This window comes from Lepidochelys kempii, chromosome 22 (genome assembly GCF_965140265.1).
Source record: "Lepidochelys kempii isolate rLepKem1 chromosome 22, rLepKem1.hap2, whole genome shotgun sequence".
Classification (NCBI taxonomy): domain Eukaryota; kingdom Metazoa; phylum Chordata; order Testudines; family Cheloniidae; genus Lepidochelys; species Lepidochelys kempii.
In genome coordinates, this window is record NC_133277.1 from 8411335 (window position 1) to 8437228 (window position 25894).

Genomic DNA, 25894 nt, shown 5'->3' on the forward strand with positions numbered 1-25894 from the left:
GAACAGCTTCCGGAGGAGAGACTGGTAGAGCCCCACACCAGACTATCCCATAGATTCCCAGATCCAGCCCTCCCCTGCAAGGGGGGACAACCAAGTCCAACTTCTTTCCCCACCTCAGGTAGACCAAACTGAACCTGGATCTCTCATTTCCCCGATGAGCGTCCTAAGCACATCTCCCCAGCTAATAAGAGAGCACCCTTCACCAGCTTCTCTTCTGGTCATTTTTTGAATCCAGTCTTTGTCAAAATGCCTGAAAGCCTCAACAAAGTTGAGGCTTATCAGCGTAAGCTAGCTCTTTAAGGGCATCCTGGGTTGAGCCTCACCTGGGACTAGTTCAGATCTCAATCCAGATGTCATATGATTAATCTCAATCCAGGGGTCATATGATTAGAGCATGTGACCAGGAACTAGGGGTATAAGGGCAGCGTGAGTTCAGGCAGGGGGAAGGACTCAAAGGAGGAATATGTGTGAGTTGTACTTTATAGACTGACTTGCCTTCATTCCCAGGTGGAGGGCCTAGAGGGTCAAAACCTGTGGAGAGCCAGGTGCTGGTGGGAGACTTGTATTATTCTAAAGTTTACATTAATATCCCAGACTTGATGAAGGGGGAGACTTAGTGAGAAAACCTCCACAGTGTAAAGTTTGATTCCCTGGAGAAAAAACGCTGCACCTGAAGCCAGATCTGGTAAGCCCCTGTTACTGGGCTCCATTGTGCTAGGTTCTATAGACACTTGGGAAAAGACACTCGCTACCCCCAGATAATTTACAGGCTAAGTCTATGGCAAAAGAATAATAAAACCACCCAACTGGAAGCTTTTTGTTTGAGGTTTTTCAAGTTTCACCACACTGCTCCAGTGCTCATGCATGTTTTAGCTGAAGATTTGGTCCTTGTTTTATTTTAGCTTACTCGGCTATTTTCCCCCTCCTACTCCCTATTAAAATTCAGCCTGGAGTGAATTGTAGAGCCCTGAGTTAATGCCATATGCTTATAAAATACTATTAGATGGCTGATGGTGTGCTTTTATCTGACACCAACAGATGTCTCTGGCACCTGGCTCAGCCCTGATCAAATGCAGGTGAGGAAGCAGTGTCTGACTGTGCAATGACTTTTTAAGTGTTCGTTGGTTGCAGTAAGTTCCCAACAATGCCACAAGAAACAGATTTATATAAAAACAATATTGATTTGTACCAGGGAGAGCAAAGATCAATTCTGTTTAATAACTTCCACGGTGCCTATGCTGCTCTGGATTTCCAAGATAACTTCTTTGGACTCCTGATATAAATATTAAAGGGACACGTACAATGGTGTCATGAGGTAAATAAAATAATTGTTTGGGGTTTGCTGGGTAAATGTAGGCAAGCAAAACAGCAGGGCCCTGATCCTCCCATGGGGTGAGGAATGCTTGGACTAAGACTTGAGGGAAGGTGCAAAGACAATTGTGCACACACACCCCCACCCCCCGTCTCCCTCTGAGCCTGTACCCTGGGGCTGTCTGCCCAGTCCATAATACATTAGAGCAGCCTAAAGGTTGCTGTAATCTGCCCCAGCAACATGTGACTGTTATAGCAGCTGGTGGCTATCAACCTACAAGGGCTTACCCCTAGCAACAGTGGCCCTGGTGGGGCTGAAGGGAGATGGTTCAGGATGACTATAGACCACCTGAGGATTCTCACAGGGAAGGGGAATCCTCCACTGGCCACCTAAGCCAGCTGTGCACTACAGGGTAGGAGCTGACTTATTGGGAGCCAATCTTGCAACTTTTAAGGACCTGGCTGTTCCCTCTGCACCCCAGCAGCCCCCTTGGCTGCTAGCAGGCTTTACTTGTGTGAGTAAAAGTCTGCAAGATCAGGCTGTTCGCTCAGCCTCCAAAATAGCCTGTCACAGGCTGGAAAGAGTTAAGTTCCATTTTAACGTAAGAGCCAGACAGCGAAGAAGGGAGAAAGAGACAAAACCAACCCCAAACTGACTAGCTTTTTAAAGGGCAAAGGAAATGTTCTTTTTATGGCCAAGCGCCTAGTGTAAAGTGCAGGGAAGGGAAGGGAAGGACCGGAGCTGCAGAATCCCAGCTAGGCTTTAGGGGAAGGCTCCCAAATGCGCAGTTAATTTAAATTTAATAGGACAGGTACTGTAAGTTTAAATAAATGCCAGTTAAATATTAACTGCATCTTTATTGGGGGATTAACGGACCCTCTTGTATTATGTTTTTTAAACTCAATAAATATGTTGCTAATAATCATCACTCCTCTTCAAATGTGACAGCAGCTGCTGCTGCTACTGCTGAATCTAAATCAAACAATTATTTGGGGCAGCTCCCGAAAAACATTAGCCAGACAAGAGCTGGAGAAGTTTTGGGGTATGGGGAGCCTGGGGATTGTGAGACATGAAGGGGGAGGAGTAAAGGTAAGTCACATTATCACATTAGCCTGCAAAGGGCCAGGCTGTGATGGGAAATTATGGGCAGGGTTTAAAAAAAAAAAATAAAAACCAGCAGAAGGGAAAGTGAATCACTCCTCAGGTGGAGTTGGGGGATGGAATTAACGGTAATTATTTGGGAACCTCTGAGATCTGACACAGCAGAGTTGCAGTGGACCGTCATCTCTGTTCATGATATGAATTCCTCTGGGGAGGAGAGAGTTCTGAAAGGTCACCAGCCATAGACCATGTGCTATCATTGTTTCCTAATTGGGGCCACTCTTAGCAATGGAAAAAATTAGTCTGTGTCCTGTGTCAGTGCGGAGGGGTGAGAATCCTTTGTATTGTCAATGAATCTTTGTTGTAGACTCTTAGGACCTACTGACTTTAATGGGATGTTCACTTATGTAGCGAGTGTGAGATTTTGAAAAGCACATTTGTAACCCTGAGGAAACGGAGGGATAACATTTAACGTGATTGCGTGAAAGAGGTTGATGCAATAATTGTGTGTGTGTATGTTAAGGGTATTGTATGCATAGGTGTTGCAGTGGCTATTAGAGATGAGTTTTGGACCAATTACGTTTCAGATGAGAGTTGGGAATTTCAAAACTGTATACATGTCCATCCATCGTCAGGTTTTATGCTGTAGTACGTGAACTCAGTGCAGTATCTGAGCTCCTTCCCCATAAAAGAGCTGTAAATTAAAACAAAATGTTGCTCATCTAGTTGTATAAATTGAATATACCAAGAATTTCTGCAGGTGAAATTGTATCTGAAATGAAGTTCTTCCATGTAAGTGGGTATGTATTTTCTGGGTAGGGTTTGGCGGAACTGTGCCAAAAGTTCTCAGAAAAACTGAAATAACGTGAAATTGACCTGGCTTCACTTGACTCACAGCCCTTAATTACAAATGGACAGAGAAACCTTGGCTGTAAATTCTTACATCTGGAACCCGATCCAAAGCGCCTCAAAGTTCAGAAGTGTTCAGATCTAGAGATTTTGCTTCTGCTTATTTCTAGTTTTGCTAAAAACCCCTAGAAGTTCAGTGTGTGTGTTGGAAGGCTTGCAAACCATTCACAAGACCCAGGAGCCATTTTTGCATCAGAGCCGAGTGGGGACGCTAATGCAGGTAGAACTTGGTGGTTTTTACGGAGATTTGCTGTGAATTTAGGGGTGTGTTTGCATGAAAATGCACTTGCTTGAAGTTGAAGGTCATAGCAGAACTGTAAAAAAGCCATGTGAGTTAAGGGTGGAAAGATGTAAATCCTTATGAACTGCTGAATTTTGCACTGTCTGCCTGTCCAATCTCTCTCTCTCTCTCTCTCTCTCTGAATTTTGCACTGTCTCTGTCCAATTTCTCTCTAAACATATGAGTAAATATCACCTCAAAAGCATTTTGCTTCACTGATACAGCCAGGATTTCAGCCTGCTTCTCCACACCTTATCTGGACTCTGAAAGCTCCCATCCACTCAGCCTATGACACTGCAAGATCCTCTGCTTTCATTCAGATTGTTTCTATCTCCTTCAGATTCTCCCTGGAGATTTCTCCGTAGACTAGACCCATGAACTCTTGCTTCTCCTGCCCCTTCGCCTTTCCTAGGTTCATCAGTCCATGCAGACCCCTTCCCTCCAGTTTCTGATAATCCCAGGGAAAATACTATCCCAGTTTAGGCTGTCTTTAAATCTCTCTCTCTTATATCTCCCCCCCCCCAATACTATTAGCCAGCCCTCTCCTTGCCAGTCTGTACCTTGCTTTGCAGAGCCTCCTGCACGCCCTGTTTATGGACTCTGCCAGGAAAGGGGGGCAGTTAGCCTTGTTAGAAAGAAGGAACAGGTTGCAGGTATTTTTCTTGTCGTGTTTGCCCTGGGCAGGCAACAGGCACAAGGAAAACAGATCTTTATTGGAGTATGAAGAAAGCCGGGAGAGATCAGAAAAGATTCCACATTCCCTGTTCAGCTCTGTGCCAGTGTGCAAGCACCCTCCCCACGTACACCAGACCCCGGCCTTCTGTTGTGGTCCAAATCCAGCAAAGGAAAATGATTGCTCGTGTCCCCAGAGGAAGCTACAAAGCTCTCTCTCTTCCGCTGCTGCACAGTCACAGCTGGACTTGACTGCTGGCTCCTCCGCTCCTGGAGCCACAGAATTATTCAATGGAATCTGGATTTCGTTTTCTCTTTTGCTGTTTGTGTGCATGTGTTTATTGTCTGTGGATATTTTTAAAATCGGAACCAATTACAGCGAACGGCGCGGAGATGAGCGGTGACAGGCTCATTTGTTTATACATTGTGTGTGTGCAAGAGGGAGAGACAGGGAAGTGGAGTGGGGAGTCGGTAGGACTTGGTATACGCAGGCTGGATTTGTGTGGGAGAAATGACTTAAGATCATCAGAGCATTGCCAATCACCTATTGCTAGGTAACCCTGCCCCACCTCACTCTATTCCATCCACTCTATTTTATATGTGGCCTCATTCCCGTAGAGTCTGAGCTCTTCATAATTACTGTATTTATCCTCCCAGGTAAAGCTAGTGCTATTATCCCCATTGTACAGATGGGGACTTGAGGCACGGAGAGACTAAGCGACTTGCCCAAGGTCAAAGGGGAAGCCTGTGGCAAAGCAGGGAATTTGACCCAGGGTCTCCCACGTTCCAGGTTAACACCCTAACCGCTGGACCATGCTGCTTCGTGCTTCACCCAATCACAGTGTCACAGATCAGCCAATGAAATTGTGCCCTGATGATCCAGTGCTCCTTTCTTTTGTTTCATTGGTTGAAACTTTTGCCGCTCGGTATCCTGCATTGTGAAGAGCTCTGCATGGTCCGAATTGGTTTAGGGGATGCTTCAGCTCTCCTGCTCTTGTAGCTGAATTAATTTCTCTTTAAACACTGCTCAGATCTTTCTCATATCCCTCCAATCCAGACTCTTCAACATTCCTTTCATCCTCCGTGCCCGAAGCATTATTGCTTCTGACACTGCTCTTTTATATTAAATGGGGAGGGGAGTTGATGCAGAGAGGCTGGCAGTCTGGCCTGTGGAAAGATCACCCCAGGCAGCATGGTGGTGTAGTTAGAGAATGGCACATTTAATGTTTAAAGGCAGCCTTGATTTTGACAAGTGACAGGCTCACTCACTGTTTCCTATCCCATCCCTTTTCATGTGGGAGTCATTCTTTGCTTTGTCTTAATCCACTGGAAAAAGTGATCCAAGGCTGCATGAGAATGAAGAACAGAATGGCTCATAGAGGGCAGGAGTGGGGCATATGGATGAGGACGAGTGTTCCTGTGCTGACTGTCCCTTTATACTAGTGGGGTGTGAAAGATGGGAGGAAGAGCTCCCCCATCAGATGCCCACCCAGGACTTGAGAACAGCCAAAGAGAATCCACCCCATGATTTAAACTGAGCCCAGGGCATGCTGTGGTGGGACTTGGAGTCCTAGTGAGAGTTGTACAAGATTCCTGTGATCAATAAATCTCATGCTTTTTATGTGTACTAGAATAACAGCGTCCACATGGAGGGGGTTTACCTGAAAAAAACTCCCCCACCACCATAGACAAGCCTGGAGAGCTTTTGATTTCAGCAGCTCCCACTAACTCAGAATACAATGCAGCACCTTGTGCATTGGGAAACAGGCAGAGAGGGGTTATTCGAATGGCTAAAGGAGAACAGTCTCTTACCAACAGACAGGTCCTGAGCAGCCTGGAGGAGAATTGGAAAGATCTGTGTGAAATAAGAGCAGTTTGCTCTCAGGTTTTTTCTGAGCTGAAAAGCCTCTACACTGCCTCATATCTATCTTCCACTCTGTTTTGTACAGCAGGGTGCAGTGGGGTCCCAATCCTTAGTGGGGCTTTGGGACATTACAACAGTAGAGGTAATAATGAACTAAGTCAGTTTAACCCTTTGTTGGCAGTCATGGGGACCGAATGGACCACTGAGACTAAACTCCTCGTGCCAGTGAGTGTGTCCCTACCACAGCAGGGGGCAAAATAGGAACTTAGGGCTGGAAGGTGCTGTAAAAACACCAAGCTCTCACTTTAAATACTAAAGGTATTCCTGGTCCTGCTTGCAGGCTAGAGGCCTCTGTAAGGAAGTGTACAATCTGGTGGCTCAGCAATCAGTCTGCAGGGAAATAGTAAGGTGGGGTGTGTTGTGTTCCTCCGGTTTGGGAAGCGGCCTGCTCTCTGGTTTTGGGTTCCTGTGCGTGTGATCATGTAGAATTCTAAGAAATAAAGTTGTGTTATGTTGCAACCTTCCAGCCTGAATATTTTATGCTTTTAGCTAACTTTGCTGTATGTATGCTGTGAACATAACTGGAGGGACTTCGTGAGTCATGCAGTCCAGTCCCCTGCTATCACAGGCAACCCCATCATAAACATAGCAAGCTCCATCTTAAACTTAGTTAGGTTGTTTGTCCCACTCCTCCTATTGGTAGTCTGTTCCTGAAATGGGGAAGCTGTGGATAAAAGTGACTTCTGCCTCTAGGGTTGTCAATCCAGCACCTTCTACCAGTGCTAAATTCAGAGCAAACAATCTTAAAAAAGAAATGGAACAGGAAAGCACAAAGAGACCACAAAGCAATCCCCTTCTCTTGTGACCCATCAGTATGCTCAATAATAATAATAATAAGGCTTTATTTGATAGTGTCTTCTCTACCTGACAAATCTCATAATGTTTGAGAAATTAAACAGCACAGTTAATGAATTAAATAGTACTTTACAGGGGAGTGGGAGACTCAGGGGATTAGTAGCAGGCTACGGATCTTTTCACATCTAGGTCACCGGTTTGAATCCAGCTCGGGTTGGCAGGGATTTAAAAAAAAAACAACCAAAACTCAACGGTGCTATCTAATAGCTGGTAGGTGCCCTGTGTGAAAGGAATTGGGAAGTCTCAGATCAATTCCTGGGTGTCCTCACCATTAAAACCACCATTTCCAGCAGGCAGGAAGGGCTGGACTCTCGCAAGTGCTGGGCACCTGCATCTTGCACTGAGTTCAGTAGGAGTTGTGTGTGCTAAACATCTCTGAAAAGCGGACCCCAGACTGCCAGCTTTATTAGTGGAGAGGCCGAAGGAGCGATTGCGGTTCCTGGCCACTGGCTTGACACTAATGGAGAGTGGGAGACTGGCACTTCAGCTGTCTGCATTGTACCTGTTTGGCTAAATAAAGGACTTCGTTCTCCAGGGCTGTCTACCTGGCACCTTTTACCTGCGGGAAATTGTGCATAAAGATGGCAACACACTGAGCAGCGGGTGGAGGGAGAAGTTACTAGGCATAACACAACTGCGATATGTCCTAAGTAATGAGTTGATTTAAAAAAAAAAAAAGTATTTAGGGATGAAGGGACAGTTCAGTGGTTTGAGCTTTGGCCTGCTAAACCCAGGGTTGCCAGTTCAATCCTTGAGGGGGGCCATTTAGGGATCTGGGGCAAAAATGGGGGATTGGTCCTGCTTTGAGCAGGGGGTTAGACTAGATGACCTCCTGAGGTCCCTTCCAAGCCTGCTATTTTATGATTCTATGAAAGGAGTTGCTGTGGAAGCGCTTGGCAGCCCCCCCTGCCCACAGAGCACTGTTAGGAAGTGCGGTGTTATGGCTCGCGCACACAGGACGGGCAGCCTTGGGTTCTGTTCCTGTGTCTTTTATTGACCCACGGTGCGACCGTGCTGCTCCGTGCCTCAGTTTCCCCACCTGCAAAGTGCTGGGTTCTAAGCCCGAGGTGCTCGGCCAGGCGGTAATTCAGGCTGGCGATGGGCGTGGAGCTTCCCCGCCCTAGAAAGAGCGGCGTGGCCGCTGTAATGCGATGGGGGGGGGGGGCGGAAAGGCGAGCTGGCTCCCCGAGGGGTTGCCGGGGCGGGGGGAGGAGCGGGTCCCAGCCGGCCCGGCGCCGGCGGGGTGAAAGCGGGGGAGCCCCGCCGCCGCGCAGTGCGGCGGGGCCGGAGCCCGAGTGGCGGCCGTGGCCACCCCGGGGGAGCCCGCGGGCGGGCGGGCGGCGAGGCGGAGCTCCCGGCCGGGAGGCAGCGCGCAGCCGGGCTGCTGAGAGCCGGGGCCGCCGCCGGCTCCTGCGCGCCCGCCCCGCCGCCGCCTCCTCCTCCCCCTCGCCGAGCCCCGCCGGGGGCAGCCGGGCTCCCGCCCCGCCGCAGGTCGGCGCCCAGCCCGGGGCGGCTGGAGCGTGCGCGGGGCGGCGGCGGCGGCGGAGCGGATTTGCGGTGCCCGGCTCAGGCGCTTTCTCGCGGCCGCCGGGGGAGCCGGTCCCCGACGCCCCGGGGATGGGAGCCGAGCCCCCGTGCTGGGGGCAGGGATTCGCCGGGGCAGCGTGAGAGTCCGGACTGTTGGCAGGAGGAGCCGGCTGGTGAAGCCCGACGCGCCGCTCCCCCCCCTCCCCACCGCGCCTCGGGGCTCCCTTCCTCCTCCTCCTCCCGCGCCCCAGGATCGCCGGGGGCTCCCTGCGGATGCTCGGCGCTCTGCGGCTGGATTGCCAGGGGCTCTGCTAATCTCCGAGGAGCTCCGTGTCTGCCCCGCGCTCCCACCCTGTTTGCTTCTTCCCCCCCCGCCCCGCTGCCCCGCTTCTCCTCGCCGGGGGTGTTTCTGGCCTTTTGGAAAGTCCCTGCTGCCCAGGATGGGGGTCGGCGGGGGCTTAGTCGTGCCCTGGAGGTGCCTCGTCGTCCTCTGTCTCAGGCTGCTCTTCCTTGTGCCCGCAGGAGTGCCCGTGCGCAGCGGGGATGCCACCTTCCCCAAAGCTATGGACAACGTGACCGTCAGGCAAGGGGAGAGCGCCACCCTCAGGTAGGAGCAGATGTTTTTTTCTCTGGGTATCTACAGGGGTCTTGCTCTGTGGGCGCCCCGGCCCCAGGTGCATGCCAGGAGTGGACGCACCCGGCTGAGCCAGGGGCTTTCGATGCCACATTGCCACGGGGGGCGGATTCTGCTTAGCCCAGCCATGTCCTGAGTGGGGCGGGATAAAACCCCCGAGTTGGGGAAGAAAACGTGACGCTGAGTCTGGGGCTCCTGCATTCGGGGCAAGTGGCCTCGTAGTGGGGCAGGCAGGGGGGATGGTTTGCTGTTGGTTCAGAGAGCGCCAGGGTGTCTGCAAAGGAATGAAGAGGGAAAACTCTGTCCTCCCCCCCCCGCCTTGGTACTGGAATGCAGATGCCAGGCAGTGAGATCTGGATGCCAGGCAGGGAGTTACGATTAACTGACACCCCAGTTCCCTTCTTTAAAGTTACTGAAAGGGAAGGGGAGTGGGAATTAGTCTTTACACCTCTGAGTCGGTATCTGCTTGGATTGCCAGCGTGATGTTTAAGGCTCTGGCAATGCTGGGGCTGTGGCCTGGTCACTTTGTAGAACATGTGGGCTTATGTGTTGCCCGTATTTTGGGATCAGGAGAGAGCTGGTCCTCTGAGGCTGGTGTTCCTGTTAAAGATGCCTCCGTGCATGTCCAATGAACATGAGCTGGGATTGTGTGTTTGCAAAGTATAAATGGTCCCTGAAGTTTCTGAGTTCCCAGTTTGGTTTGTAGGCATCCGCAGGCGTGTGGGGAGAGCCAGAAGTGGTCCCTTCTTGGCACAAGAAGGGCAGAGCGATGAGCAGCCATAAAGTGTCAATGATGGGAGGGGTGTCAGTTTGGTGCCAGGCATGGCGGGTGCAAATGCCAGTGTGCCTCGCCTGCAGAACTGCTCATTAAAATCCCATTGTGTGCACGCTCCGGCATGGGGGGTTCCACTCCCTGCAGGCATTAACTCTTCCGAGCGTTTCCCTCCTGCTCTGTTAGCCATGCTAGGGGGCTGTTTAAAGGGAAGAGATGAGCTTTATTCAAGGGATACAGAGGCTGAGGATGCTGCCAAACACCTAATGTCTCAGATCGCAATCAATGCAATATCTGGGATGTCCTTTACCCAGACACCCATTCCTCCTCTGGCAGCAGACAGACATGCTCATCTAATAGGTCTGTCTCCGATGATGAGGATCTTTGTGTTGTTGTTTTTTTTCTTTTCTTTAAATTATTGGTTTTAATTGCAAGCTTCACAACTGGTGATTAAAACTCTCTGGTGCTCAGGAGCGACTTTTTAGTGGTCGCGTGTTGCACTGGTGATACATGACCACCTGCGGGGTGTGTCAGGCAAAATCTAAGCTCTCCTACTTCTCTGCGTCAGTGAGTGGAGCAGTGTCAAGGGTGGGCAAAAAGTGGGGCTGGCTCCAGGGCGGAGGCCATGGAATGCTGGTGGAGTGTCTCTTTTGAAGTGGTGCAGGGGAAAGAAATGAAATTAGGGCCATGTACTGCCCCTGGAAACATAAGCAAAATGCCCATGTAGGGACTACACCTCACAGGTTCCACTAATTTGTCTTCTCCAGCTGTGTTGCTGTCAATTCCCTCCTAGCCTGCGCTGGGTTGCTCGCTGCAGGATTCCTGGGTTTTGAGGATCCCAGCAGCAGAAGAGAAGGATGGTTGTCCCTCGGATCTGATCCGCATTAGCCTGGCTGTGTGTGAGGGTGCCCAGTAATGGAAAAACAGGGGCTGACTCAGGACAGGGCTCAGCCTGCTGAGCTCTTTTGGGAGAAGCTTGCCCATGACCTGTCCTGACTCCCATCATAAGCAGCACTGCCCAGTGTTCAGAGGCCAGTCCTTCGTTCGTGACCAGAATGCATGCAAAAGGCACAGGAATGTGGGTGACAAGCACAGGGGCTGACAAGGGCATGTGGGCACCAGGCAGCAAAGGTGACAATGGGATACGGATCAGGGGGCTGGCATTGACTGACACCCCAATTCCCTCCCTCCCCACCCCCAAGTTACTCAAAGGGAAGGAGAATGTGAATTGGTCTTTATGTCTCTGTGTCAGGTCTGACTAGAGTCACAGCGGGTGGGGGGCTCTGGCAATGCTGGGGGTGTATCCCGGTCACTTTGTTCTAATGTGAATCTGGGCACTCCGCACGTGTGTGAGGATGGGCAGAGGCGAACTTCACTGCGAGTGGTCCTGTGGCATCAGCCTAGAACAAAGGATCAATAGGGTGAGTCAGCAGCTTGGACATTTCCCGTTTTATGAATGAGGCCTGTAGGAAAGAGTGAAAGATCCTGCACATACGTGGGCTGCAACAAAGCCACAGGGAAGGTGGGTTCAGCTGAGCAGGCAGCAGCCGTGGGATTGAATGCATTCAGCCAGCACTCCAGGACAGCAGTGTGCTTTGCTGAGTTAGACCTTAGAGCCCATCCAGCACAGGAGCTGAATGAGAGACGCTGGGAACAGACGTCCACAGACACAAACGCTCGGGCACCAACGTGTGTGAAGAGATGCACATTTACACTTTGCACGTGTTCTCAAGGACATACGAATCATGTGAGCGTAATACCCTTCTAGTGGCCATTGCACATAAAGGATAACTGCCTACTAATGTATCATCTCGTGGAGTTAGTCCTTTTGCTCAAGTGGCAGAGGACTGTGTTTTGGCTGGTTCTGGATTCTACCCTTGCTGATGACCCATGATGAGAATCATCATTCAAGCATTCATACTCTTGGTTACACACACCACGTGTACGCTCACAGATGCCCATGGCCACACATGTGCTTACAGACATGCAAAGCATGCCTGTGCCCTACACCCATATGCCTGAGCATGTGCACCGTGCTCACCTGTGACTTCACACGTGTGCTCCTGTGAGCACACCGGGGCAGTCACAGACACTTGTGGGCACACCCGCTTTGAGCTGTGCAGTGGTTACAGGCTGGTGGGAAAAAGTGCAGGAAAATAACGATTTCCAAGATAGGAAAGCAAAGAAGCATGAGTGTCTCTTGCACTCTCTCCTCAGCCTCCTGGTCCAAAGCCTGATGGCAGAAGCTGGCTCCATGTGTAATTATTGATCTGTTGTTTGAGTTAACTTGTTCTGAATAGTAATGCTCTTCAGAAGCTTGTGCTGATCTGGGTGAGGCCACTGTCCTTCCCCATCCCCACCAATGGGTTTCTCCTCTGACCCTGTAACTGGGCAATGCCTCCTCAACTCCTGGCAGCATGGAAGTTAATGGAAGAAAAGGCTTCATTGTTTCCAGCTGATTTCCATTTGAGCTTGGAAAGCAGCAAACTGCAGCAAAGGAGTCCAAAGGAAGCAGGAGGCTCTGGAGTTTTGTTCTTGTCCTTTCACAACCAGCAAAGGAAACACAAGTTTAATAACTTAGCTGCCAAAGAAGCAGATTCCCTGGGGCACTATGAAAATCCTGGATCCACTCCCCCCACCCAACTTCTGTCGTGTTAGCCAATGATGCTGTTTTAAACTCTGTCCAAGCTGTCCCTGAGAATGAAGTTAATTCAGTGCTTGTGAAAGGCGCCAGATTGACAGCCCTGAGAAGACTGAAGGCCACTCTTTGTCCACAGTGCTGTTACAGCCTGGGCAGTGACCGAGGAAACGCCTCACGCCGCCCCATGCCAACATGCTTCAATCCTGGCATAGAACGATCTCTACCACCCGGTTAAAGAAGGGTCCACTCCTCATGGCCTATTCAGTCCTTGACCTCTCTGCACAGGGGACGAGCTAATGTCTGTTACAGGGTTGTTTAAGGACAGGCACACCTGTCAAGGAGCGACCAGACTGAGTATCCACCAATTGATCAGATCAATGCCAAAGATCATTTTTATTAGATCTGGGTCCTTGACCTGGCTGTCATGACCCTACTGGGGATCATGCATGGGTGTCGGGGGGTCACAACCACCCTGTCCTCCCTGTATTGCTAAATAGGAAAGGGGTCCTGGCTAGATAAAAGGACCTGCTAGGATGGGGTCCCAGATGGAAGAGGCTGAGAACCACTGCATTAGACGGTTCTGAATTATGGGCATTACCTCAAAGGACTGACTCAAATTGGTGGCCTAGATATGAAATGTGTCATTGCCTATTCTGGTCCCCCGTGTGTGTCCCCGCCCAGCTCCAGCACAAGTTGAGGGGGGAGCACAGGGTTTATCTGTACTGTAAGACTATTTCCAGGTCCAGTTTCACCCCACCCTGAAGATATTATCTCATACGTGGTGCTGTTAACATTATTCAGTGTTAATGATGGGCCAGGAGGTCCACATCACAGACAAACTAACCTGAGCCTTCACCTGAAACTTGAACCAAGCCCAATCTTTTTGGGGAGTTTTGAAAAAAAGTTTGGTTAATGTTTAAAAAAACAGCAACAACAACAACAAAAGCCTTGATTCTAATCCTACCTGAGCTGGTATAAATCAGTTAGTAGCTTTGCTGGACTCAACGGAGCTACCCTACTGTAAAGCTGACGTGCGATGAGAATTGTTTAGATTTCCAGTAGTAAAGGACTCCTGACACATCATTAATAAATTAACCTCCCAGCAGCATTAGAACAGTCGCTTCCACAAGAAGTCAGCCACCTACAGAAACTCCTTTCAACCTCTTCATTGTAATGGGAAGATTTAGGCCTGTCGTCTTCCTTTCCATTGTCCTCTACGCTTCCCATTTCTAGCTGGACCAGAAGCACTGATATACCATGAATGACACTCCTCTTATCATGTTTCCAGCATGACTGGAATCAGGAAGTGCCTGATGCTGCATGAAAAAAGTCTGCAAGTGGGTGCATTGCCCCGTATCCCGCTGCTTTGTTGCTATAGGGTACGTCTACTCTGCAGCCGGGAGCATGCCTGAACTCCTGGATATGTACTTGGGCAGCTAGCCTGAGCCAGGATCTGTGCTCTCCCCAGCTATGCTGCTATTTTAGCATGCTAGCTCAAGCAGAGCTAGCTTGCCTGTCTCCCTGAGCTGGGAAGCATGCTCCCGGCTGCAATGTACATGTACCTGCAGAGAATATCCATCCTGGCAATTTCACTCCACACTTTAAGCCTTGATCCTGGAATTGCATCAGCATCTAATGACATTTGCACCCATACAGCATCACACTGAAGTCAAGTAGGCCACGGGCCCATGTGGCTCCGATTTCAAGGTTGGGGTAATTTTTTTGCAGGAGTTTTGTACATTTTTTTGCCTGGTTTTGCTGGATGTGGAGTTGAACCCCCTACATTTTTGCTTTTGAATTGAATAACCCAAAATGACCATGCTGAACACAACGGGCTTTTGCCTGGGTTTGGTTCATAGCCCCAGAGTTTCCTGTGGTCTCCACTAAGGCTCTGCAAAACTGCAGCACGGTTTTTCAATGAACCCTTTTGCAACATTTTTCAGGGCTATATTTTGCATATTCCTTTCACCCTATGTTGCACCCCTGGAATAATATTGGGGAAGTGGCAACATGACTCCAATACAAAACAAGCCTGTTTTCACCTGGACTCATAGAGACTACTATGAAACTTCCCAGTTCCTAAGCGAAAAAAGAACCTGGCTCAGAAATAGGCCTGTTTTCTCTGAAAATGGTCCCAGTTGAATATTTCCCACAAACGGACTGATTTCTGATTTGCAACCAATTGGGGGCAGTGCTTAGATTTCGAGCCTTTCACATGTCTGTTCATATTTCACCCAAATCGAGCTTTCACCTAGAACTGAAAAGAGGCTGAAATTCCCTCAAAATGTGTGCTTGGTTCTCTGAAATTCTTGCAAATCTTCTAGCTCAAGTTTTGGGGTTTGTTCTGAACTTTTCCTCTGGTCCACAGCTGAGAATGCGGCTTGTGGGTTTTTCCCCCTGCTCCCACTAGTGGAAACACAAGGCAAAATTCAGCCCAAGCGATGTGTGCCTTTGGTTCACTCTGGGGAAGCCCCACCCACTTACACCAGGGCTCAGCTTTGCTCTGTTGTTGCTTGTCTCTTTCGGATAATTGAGCACATTAATGAATACTGGAATCTCACCCTCTTCTGTGCCAAGCACAGCCCCGGATTCCGGCCCGGTCGCAGGCTGCCAGGGTTGAGTGACGGGAAATCTCTCCTGCGGTTTTTGGTCTGCTGCCAGTGGTTTGTAATCAATGAGCTGAGAGAGTCTCTGCCAGGATGCAGGGGACAGAAAAGCTTCTCCCCAGCTGTCACTCTGAAGGACCCTGGGCAGCGATCTCTTAGGACAATCTGAGCACTGGGCCTCACGCTCCCCCCCAGCAGGATGTCCACTGCTGGAAGGACTGGTGCTCTTTTGAAAAGAAGCTGGAGCAGGGCCGAGGGCAGCAGGGTCAGGTGGAAGTGGATGGGCAGTGCCGGGCATTCAGCGGATGGGACAGTGCAGGTGGTGAGTGGAGCTCAGCGGGTGAAATGGGGCAGCGGGCAGAGCTAGACTGGTGAAGGGGCAGCCACCATCCCCGTGCAGGTGGAGGGCAGCTGTTGGACGCGTGGCAGCAGTGAGGAATGGCACCGTCAATCGCATGGCTTCGTACTCTGCAGGCTGCGTACAATACGCCATGTGTTCCTTGACCTCAGTCCCCCCCTGGAGGGATGCTGCAGTAGTCCATGTGAGGACTTTTTCACACCTCTCCTTCATGCCAGTGCAGTCGGAGTCAGTCTGAGTCTCTTACCATTCACCCCGGCTCACTCCTGGCATGCGTGTACAACCACCGAACTCCCGGTTAGTGGATCAGTACTCGTGTTCCTCTCCAGGGCTCAGGCCCCCAGCATGCTGTTCCCATGAAATATTCATCCCGTTCTGATGTCCCGAATGTTCACCACCTGGTATTTGTTTTCACCTTCTGCAATTGTTCAGTTCAGAGCTTCATCCGGTAAACTCCTACCTGCTTGCTCAGGGATGGGTTCTGTGGGGGCATGGTCTGGGCTTTCTGCTTCTGACTTCCAAAGCAGAGGAGCAGTCACCCTGATTCTGCCGCTCCCTGGGTGGTAAAAGAGCCCACAGCTGTGGGGGCAGCCTGGAAAACACTGTGGGTGTGCACGGCTGGGATAGAATTAAGCCACTGACTCATTTGATGGCATCATGAGCAACTTCTTCTGGCCCCTTTAGTGCCCCATGCACTCTGCCTTGATCCCCCCCTGCTCCACATGGATCACGGGAACCTCATTTTGGGTCATAAGAGTTTCTTGTATTTCCCTTCCAGGCCCAATCCCTTTAAAGATTTGTGGTCTCTGGAAGGGAGAGGCTAGCAAACCCACAATTAAATAGATTTTGTGCTAAGGCTTGTTGCATAAAGGTATATGTGTGTAGGAGCCACAGAACACATTTTCACCCATATCCACCCTCCCTCCAAGCTCCACCTTCACCATGAAAATCATTGTGAATTATAGGGGGGAGCACTGGGAGTCAGAACTCCTGGGTTCCATCCCTGGCTCTGCCTCACTGTTCAGCAAGTCACATCGCCTTTTGCCCGTAAAATCGGGTGCCTTGCAGCGCACTTTAAGCTCCTCACTCGAAAGGGGCTGTGGAAACATGGAGCATTATTACCAGTGTGCATTGTTCATGGGAAGCTTGTTTGGAGCCTCCAAGTCAATTGCTTTGCTCACGGTGGCATGTTTTTGTAAGGGGAGTTTATTGCTAAAGTGACATGTTAGTACATCTCGGTGACAGGAGAGAGGTGGCTGAGATGGAACCAGGTTTAAGTGAAACCAGTTGTGATATGCTTGGATTTTTAAGTGTCCTTTCCATCTAAGAGGAGCCCAGCCAGGGGAAGGTTTCCCTTGATATTTTTTTTCTGATAGACTGGTGCCTGTCGATCATCATGTGCTCTGGTCCTGTCTGAAGGAGTGTCCCGGGTGTGATTGCAGCTCATGGAGGTCCCGGGGCAGCGAAGCCATGGCAATGTGGAGTTCCAGGTGGGTTTGTACAGCCTGTGCTTCACTGCTTCTGTACCCGAGCTAGCTAGATTAAAGCTATAGGAGCTGCAATCAAACTCCATGCTTGCAATGTAGACACACCCAGAACCTCTGGTCTTATGGGTCAAGCATATAGTCCTGCACCTATCAGCTCTCTGGGTTAGAAGCTCCCTGTTTGTCTTGATAAGCGTTAGCTTAACACATTCTTATCCCTCTCCATCTGAGGTGGGTAGGACACAACTCTGGAACGTTTTCACCTCCCATACCAAATATTTCACATATCCATAAAAAGTACTGAAGCCAGCTTTGGAGAGTGTGTTGTTCGGCCAGTTCTATAAAGGCACAAGCAGCTCGTTGGATCAGGGATGGGGTCTTGCTATGTGCCTGCATCTTGTGAGTGCTGCTGGAATGCTAACAGCAGCAGCCATGCTAGGAAGGGGTGAGTTACTCCAATGATCACTTAAATGAGACAAAGGAAAACTTACTCCCTGTGCTACTAGGGCTCATGAACCCTGACAGGGGAGCTGTGATCTCATGGATTGGGGGTAGATTAACTCGCTGTACATTTAAATAGCTAACTGTTTTCTATGGCCACTCAAGGCATCCCTAAACATGGTGGCTGTGAGCGCTGGAGGTGTGGTGTTGAAAGTGCTGGGCTGGGACTCAGGAGATCTAGGTGCAATTCCCCGACTCCCTGTAAGAATTTGGGCAACTCACTTAATCTCTCTGCGCTTTGTGTCCCCATCTGTATAATGGGGGATAATACTTCCTTACTCCCGTCCCTTCTCTTGTCTATTTTGATTATAATCTCTTTGCGGCAGGGACTGCATCTGGCTGTTTCCCATGTGGCAAAGTAGCCCCCGGGAATCATTGCCAGATGGCGTAGATTAGAGCAGTGTTAAATTAGCTTTAATTTGCATGGGGGGACCAGTCTGGCACTTCTGAACCTAGGATCAGGGAAGTGCAAGGGCAGCTTAAAGTCCTTCCCTCCCAGACATGTCCTGAAGTGCTCCTCAGCTGGTCCAAAGATCTTCTCCTCTTGTCTTCCTCACTCCCCTATCAGCTTTGTGCCTTCTTTCTCAATGCCGACCATCTTCCATTCCTACATGGCAAGCAGGCCCTTGTGCCTCCACCTTCAAATCAGTCTCCAAAGTCAACCATTTCTGCGGCATGCTCCTGTTAGAATTGTTGATGGGCCCAAGCCCAAGCGAACACCTGAAATTGCGCTACTTGCTGTCCGAGCCCACCTTTGGCAAATGTCTCCCGCCTGTACAGGCCTGAATGTCCTGAAGTTGGGGTCTGAAGGACGAAGGCCCGGTTAGCTTGCCTCCATCTTTAACTGGAATCCTTACCCAACGCCTCATCCTCATATCGTCTTGTTAGGCATTGCCAAAGCCCTTTGTTGCAATGCACCTGTTTGTTGTTTGGCACAGCTTCCTTACTGTATCGTGCCATGTGGATTTACTGTGGCATATACGTGTTAACTAATACATATTGGGGACCGGTTCTTCAGATGGAATAAATCAGTGTCACTCTATTGACTTCAGTGGATCTGTGCCAATGAACTCCAGCTAAGAGTTTTCATCTTCCTGTATCTGAGCTGTCCTTCCCTCTTCTCCCCCCTCAAACGAACAAACAAACAAAAAACCCTGGCAGTTTTGTGCATTTCCATTATTTTGTTTGGGCAGCCTGGCCCCAAAAAAGGGGATGAATCAACCTCTAATCGTATCGATGGGTAAACAAATAAAAAGAATTGTAATGAAAATACACAGTCAACCCGGGGGGGGGGGGGGGGAGAGAATGCTGTCTCATCAATGCAATAGAGACAAAGGGCCCCATCGAAGACTCATTAAAGTCTATGGGAGTTGATTTCTTATCCTTAGTGGACTTTGGATCAGGCCGGAAGAAAAAATTTCGGTATGCTGGAATGTTCAAACTGTCAATAAGTTGTGAGTGGGCTAGCAAGGCAGAGAGCCTTTCGAGACACAGCTTTGCATCTGTGGTCACATTGCATCTGTGCAAAATGCTGCCATGCTGATCCGGTTTCGTTTTACAAAGCAGTGGAGGATTAGCCCCAGAATATCCTTACATAAAATGTCCTGAGAATCAGGCTAACCCTCCCCTCCATGTGCTGTGGTATCCGTTATAATGCTGAACCATGTCCAAATTATTAGTCTATTAAAAATCTCGCTTTTGACTACATGGAAGCTTCAGCCTGCAACGAGTGGTGTGTGTCCCTACCAAGAAGCAGCCATAGAGGAAAGGAGTTTATGTGCATAGTTAGAGAGGCGGATGATTTTAGGATCAGTGTGTCAGGCTAACTTTGCAGCTGACGGGGGGAAAAATATTGGTGGAGCGATTGAGACAAGGTGGTGAAGTGCTGCGATGCCACCCGACGGCGGTGACCACTGTGTGTGGCGGGCGGATGTAACAAGAAAGGGCACAGATTGTTGAATCGGAGACAAGGGAGCTCAGCTCTGCATGTCAATGAGGATAGAGGAAGTCAAGAATCAAACTACCTTCCAACACAAGCAGCTGGTGAAATATCACAGGTTTTTCCCAGAGATGGAAGATTTTGACTGACTCTGAGCCTGCAACCATAAATGGCTCTGACACCTGCGTCTGCTTTATCAGACACACGCAGAGCCCCGGAGACCATCCAAACATTCATTAGTTCAGGTTTTAAAGTCTGTTTTGTTTTTTTTTTGTGGTGGATTCATTATTTCTCAGCTTCGCTTTCTCCATGCAGCAGAGTTATTCAGGCTCCTGTTTTCTGGGCACCTCTAATGAGAAGCATTGTGCAGAGCAGGCCGACAAGCCTAATTCTCAGAGGTGAGGAAGAACATGTAAAATTGTATAAATAACAGCCGTGGGGCAGAGTCACAGAATTCAGATCCAGGTTTTGAATCACCCCAAAGATCAAGGTTGTTTGGACCCATCATTGAGATAGGGGCTAGTCTTTAAATTTTTATACAGATCTAGGCTATAATCCTGAACCATTCACAACTTGGGGTATTGGATCTAGGGCTTTGGTTTAAGCCAATCTCTAATAAATAACATTTCTACAGTCCTTATGAAACCCCTATTGAGTTCAAAGGAAGCAGGGTCTGAGTAAAGACCACAGGTGGGATTTTCAGATGAATCTATGGGAGTTAGGCACTCGACTTGCAATAAAATTTAATGGGACCTGTGCGCCTGCTTCCCATAGGCACATTTGAAAATCCCAGACTACAGGGTTTGGCCTTTGGTTACTATATGGTGTGTGCTATGTACCCAGCTTTGTATTTCCTTATTTCTGAAGATTGGGCTTTTTCTGGAAAATCAGCTGTTTTCCCTAGGTCCCCGTTAATAAAAGAATTACAGTTGGTCAGAGAAATTCCAGTGAAATGTTGTTTGTTTTTCATCAGAATTTGCTGATTCCTCACAATGGAAACGTTCCACAGCAATGGCTTGACTTTGCCAAATTTCCAACATAACCCTGACTTCCAGCAGATTTACATTGGAAAGCTGTCTTGTTTCCTGCCAGTTTGCTTACCTGCCTCCTCATCAGCCTGTCTGGTGGGTGGATGGGGAGCTGAGACTCTGGAAGTCCTGGTGCAGGGCTGGCTTTTAGGCCATGACTCCTTCACAGCCTGGGCTTCCTGTGCCCATGGCTCCGTCCCCTTCTGTGGAGAATTTTGAAAGGTTTGGGTTTTGATCCAAATTGGAATGAAGTATCAAAATTCTCTGTGGAAGGAATGACCTTTCTCCACCCACCTCTAGAACATTTGGCTGTTCCCATAAACTCTCCAATGAGCAGCCGGAAAGCTTTTCTGGAAAGTGTGGAGAAGAAGAGTCTACTCCCAGGTCCAGCTGCGGAATGGGAAAAGAGGAGCTTGGATGGGTGAAAAGGTTCAGCACTGGAGCTGGCTGGAAATATTTTTTCAGTCAGAAAATGCTGATTTAGTGAAAAGGAAACTGATTGATTTTGACAAGTTCATTTAGAAAGAAAAATTGTGGGGGGGAAGTATTTTGATCTTTTCAGAATGGAACATCTCCATTTTTCATCACAACATTACTTTTGATTTCAGGTTTTGAAAAGTTTATATTATATAAAAGAAGTTGAAATCCAAACAAAAGGTTTGGATTTTATCAAAATGTTTTGAGCCCAAACAGTACTTTTTTCCAGAATGTCATTTTTCCGGAAACGTTGAAATGTTTTGTTTTCATTCCATTTAAGAACAGAAGGAATTTGGAAATTTTAGAATTTCCCATGAATCAAAAAATCCAGTTCCTACCCAGCTCTAGTCTGCATTACATCTGCTCTAGGAATTGTTTGGGGTCAAGTTCTTGGGCAGGTGTTATGCAGGAGGTCAGACAAGTGGAGTACAATGGTCTTTTCTAGCCTTAGAATCTGGGTCACCTTCTTCCACTCAGAACAAACTTCACACTAAGTGTCAATTTCTGCAAATCCTAGCTGGCTAAGATCCATTGCAACCCAATTGGCTTTAGAAAAGTTGCAGGGGGTGTATGTCAGTGTAGAATACTGTGCATGATGTTCTGTTTAGGAAGGCACCATAGACTGGGGGGAATCCAAAATGCATGTGGGTTGTGTATGTGTAAGAGAGATGAGACCTGGTCTCTCTGATGCTGGCATTTTGTCCTAAGAGCTTCAACTGCCTGTTGACTCATGTATGGCTCTTCTAAGGTCCAAGAGGTTTAAGCATACGTTTTCTGTCTCCAGATGCTCCTATTCCGTGATGCTATGTGCAGTGTTTAACCCTGGATAGATGGATCTTATTTTGGGTTTCCTATAGTTGTACTCTATAATGAGAATGATCTGATTTGCCGCAGTTCTGGAAGGACTGCTTCCACTGAGACAGGGCTGGGGAAATCCTGTCTTCATGTTCATTCAGTCCTGAGACAGACAGACAGACACACACACACACACACACACACACTTTATAACTGCAGGCTTGCCCATCTTCATGGATTCCTGGAGAATTTCTCCCATTTGCTCAGAATCCAGGAGTTTTCCCACTTGCACGTCTCACCTCTAACTCCTAAAGATCTTTGCTTTTCCTTGCCTCATGGAGAACAGTGTCGGCAATTTCTTAAGGGGCTTAAGTTATGAGCACGCAGACTTTGGGAGAGATGGAGTGAGAGATGGAGCCTTTCAAGTCTGCAAGTGGTAACGTACAGCTCTTCTGTGGCATGCTTGGTGACCTCACTCCATTTTCCACATCACGAGTCGCCCAGCCGCAGATAGTCCTGGCCTGTGGTTGAGGCCTGAATGCACCACCTCTCACTCAAGAAGTGGTCCTCTCAGTAAAATGCTGAGGAATGATGGCCAGCTTTAATGTAGGAGAATCTTATCCCATCTGTACATGTGCTGCATGTTTCCTTTGGATTCAGGCCCCAGGGCTGTCAATCACCAGACCTAATTTCATTCTGCAAATGATGAGCCAAGTCCATCCAGCTGTCACCGTCATACCTGCGCTCTTGTGAAGTCAAAGTTCATTGGGCAGCATCGGGCCCTCGGCAGGTTTAGGTGGGAACAGAAAGGTGTGATGCAGCATATGAGCGGCAGGCAGCTTGTAATGATCACCATGGTGATGCCACTATTAATTTAAGCATATTCCTTCGCGCTCTGAATGAGTGGCATAGCTCGGAGTAGTCCCATGGCATGCAAGAGACAGAAATTGGTGGAAAGGGGGAACAAAACGCTCTGATCTATGAAGAGGAACTGGTGCTGCTGAGTGAGCAAGATGGGGAAATGTCAGTTCTTCCTCTCAGCTTTCCCCTTGCAGCGCCAACTGTCAGTAATTTAACTAACGTTTTGTAAATAACTGTGGCATTCGGACAGCTGTCACTGCGCCTGTTATAAACACTCCTTTTGTCACTAAAAGCTGGCATTGCCACTCCGTGTCCCCTGCAAATGCAGCCAGCACTGCCAGTTGGCTCCTGGATCCAGGTCTGTCAGGGAAACACATGAAGACCAGTGGCTGCGGGACCTGGATTTCACATGAAAGGAGCATAATCATTTAAAAACCAGAAAATCCATTTGTGTGTGAATGTGGCACTGGCAGGTTGGCAGTCCTGGAGACCAGAATCCTCTCCTTTCAGCCACCGGGGAGGTACAGCATGGGCAGTGTAGAGTCCAGGTTCTCTGCAGTACCACCAGTATCACTGAGACCTGACCTGGAAGGATCACATCCAGGGAGGAGATGGGGAGGTCGGTCAGTCATTGGCCTCTCTGCTCATCCTCACAACAAAGGGGCAGTTAGTTCCACCTGTGGTGGATGCTTTTCCACTGGGAACTGGACTCTCTTCACGTGAGGCCATTGTGCATGCATCAAATGACACCATCATTTAGGTTGTGGCAGATCAGGGACTGTGTTTGATGAGGTGACCTATGGATGGCAGGTCCTCCCAAGTCCTTTACCCATGCCCTGCTCCATGCAGTCCCCCTAGCAGGACAGTCCTTAAAACCCCAAGACAGTGCAGACCTTCATTCCCTTATAGCAATGGGCACCTATGTCAACTCACCTGACCTGTGATAGGACACTACTCCCTTTCCTTCCTACCCATATCCCCCCATCAGCAATCCTCAGTAGCTAACTATTCGGAGAACACACTACCCCACCAACACATTCGTCCTCTGGCTGTGATGTCCTGGTGGTGGGGAAATGTCCCATTTAGGTCATTGTGTGTAACTTCTTGGCCTCACTGTGCCACGCTAATGGGTGATCCAGATCTCAATCTGATCGCTTGTAAAATTCATCTTTTTGTAAGTGGCTGGATATTACAATAGCTTTGCCTTTGAGAGCAGTGGATTTATGCTGTGGAGTCACCCACACGGAATATACAGGTGGAAAAGGTAGAGTGCTGCGGAATTGCCAGATTAGCTTTTCCTACCAGGTCCATGGTACTACAAAATCCAAGCAACTCCTTCCCCTCTCTCTTTTTCCCTAGAAGGGAAAGTCAGATTATTTCTATTGGTGGTCTTGCCTCCGGATCCTGCAAGGTTCTGAGCACCCTCCAGGCCTCCTGGAGATCCATGCAAGCCAAGGACCTTTCTATAGGCACTCAGCACGCTTGTAGGCTCAATCCTCTCAGGCTCTGCAGCCTGTCAGAGACCACCTCTGTCCCACAACCTCGTGCTCCATCTCGGAGGAAGCTGTCCTGACTGTCCCCGAAAGGGCATCTCCGCTTTCATTTGCCCTCCGTCGGCTTTAAGCTCAGCATGGTTACCATAGACAAATATATTCCCCTTTCTGCAATTGGCAGCTTCGTACTGAGGAAAGTCTCGCCAAATTAGGCCAGCAAATAGGCCAAGAAACCCTTCAAAACACTGATAATCAAAAGCTAAGCTCTGTAATGCTCTTGCTCCCTCCCGTACGCCGCTCTGCAGCGTTGTGGAAACAGCACTATAGTTATGGGCAAAGAGACACTTTTATTCTCAGCCTGGGTCGCTGGGATTTTTATAGCTAGTGCTGCAGGTGACTCCGCATTTTTGGTTTGAAGGCAGTTTCATGGGAAGGGTCAGACCTAAGTCACAACCTGAATTCCTCCGACACTCAGTGTGTGTGTGTGTGGGGAGGTGCTATATTCCATGTCCTGTGTCAGCCAGTTCTAGAGAGATGCCCAAACTGTGAAGTTTGGATCAGTATCTGGGTCGAAACTTCTCCCGTGTTCGAGGTTGAGGAGAGTTCAGATTCTACAAAGCCACAACTTAGTACCTGTCATGCACCACTCATCTCAGTTCTGCTCAGAAGTCAACTCAGTCTCAACTAAACTCTTCAATGTAAGGCAACGTACAGGCGAAACTCCCAGCCTTTCACCTGATTTTGATATTTTAGGCCCAGCCTTTGCAACCGTGACCTGTCTCCAGTTAGCTGGAAGGTCATAGAATATCTTAAGTTCACTCAGCACTGGATTCACCTTCCTTTGTTCAGTCAATAGAATTGTGAGCTTTAGCAAACTTCTCCACTAACCTGGTCAAGGGCTAGATCCACAGTTCAGACTACAGGGATGTGAACTGCAGCACGTAAAATGCAGTAACTCCCACATATGGACCCTGTGGGCATGAACTAAAAGGTACTTAGTTCACGTTAACGTCATACGTGCTGGAACTGGGGTGCTGCCACACCCCGGCTTGGAGTGGTTTCCATCATATACAGGGTTTACCGTTTGGTTCAATGGCTCTTAGTACCCCCACTATACAACTTGTTCCAGCACGCTTGGTTAACTTAGTCCTGTTCGAAAGAAGTCTACGTTAACGCAAACTAGTTACCTTTTTGTTCACACCAGCTGCGTCCATATGGGAAATTACGGGACAGCACATTAGCCTACCCTGCAATTCACCCCCCCCGCCCCCCGTAGTCTGCACCTCAGGCCTGTGCAGACAAGCCCTTATTGGCCCTAGTCGATACTTAAAACCCTCCTAGTGTAGGATGCAGCTTATAATAGGATAAGAGTGATTTTTGCCAGTATAGCTTATGCCAGTTTGGCGAGTGAAATAACCTATACTGGCAAAAACATCTATACTAGGAATTTTTGCTGGCACAACAGTGTCACAAAAAATCACCCCCATTTGACATTGCGATACCAGCACAAGTTTCCAGTGTAGGCCTGGCCTAAGCAAAACTAGTTCCTTAAGGTTTTGCTCTTCGTAATATCCGTTTGGCACGCATCTGGTTTATTTCAGTGTGTGATCACCATTACTGAAAGCAGGTGCACGGCTGCTGGAGATACACTGACCATCTTAATTCGGTGTCCGTTCCAAGGTGTAGCCATCTGATTCTAACATTGCACATTGAAATAAGCATACG

General features: G+C 48.9%; 1 protein-coding gene across 8 annotated transcripts in view; it reads left to right on the top strand.

The window, feature by feature from the left end:
* Positions 1-25894, top strand: part of NTM (neurotrimin) — a 680565-nt gene that overhangs the window by 386521 nt on the left and 268150 nt on the right. For 5 of the 8 annotated variants that reach the window (XR_012155901.1, XM_073320724.1, XM_073320726.1 and 2 more), the window contains exon 1: positions 8664-9187. Coding sequence is in view for 7 of the 8 variants with exons in the window: in XM_073320724.1 (XP_073176825.1) it covers positions 9021-9187 (167 nt within the window). In the remaining variant the exon portion in view is untranslated. Of the gene's footprint in view, positions 1-7633; positions 7704-8663; positions 9188-25894 lie in introns of those variants that run through there. The other 3 variants (XM_073320731.1, XM_073320730.1, XM_073320725.1) reach the window with 3 other exon arrangements.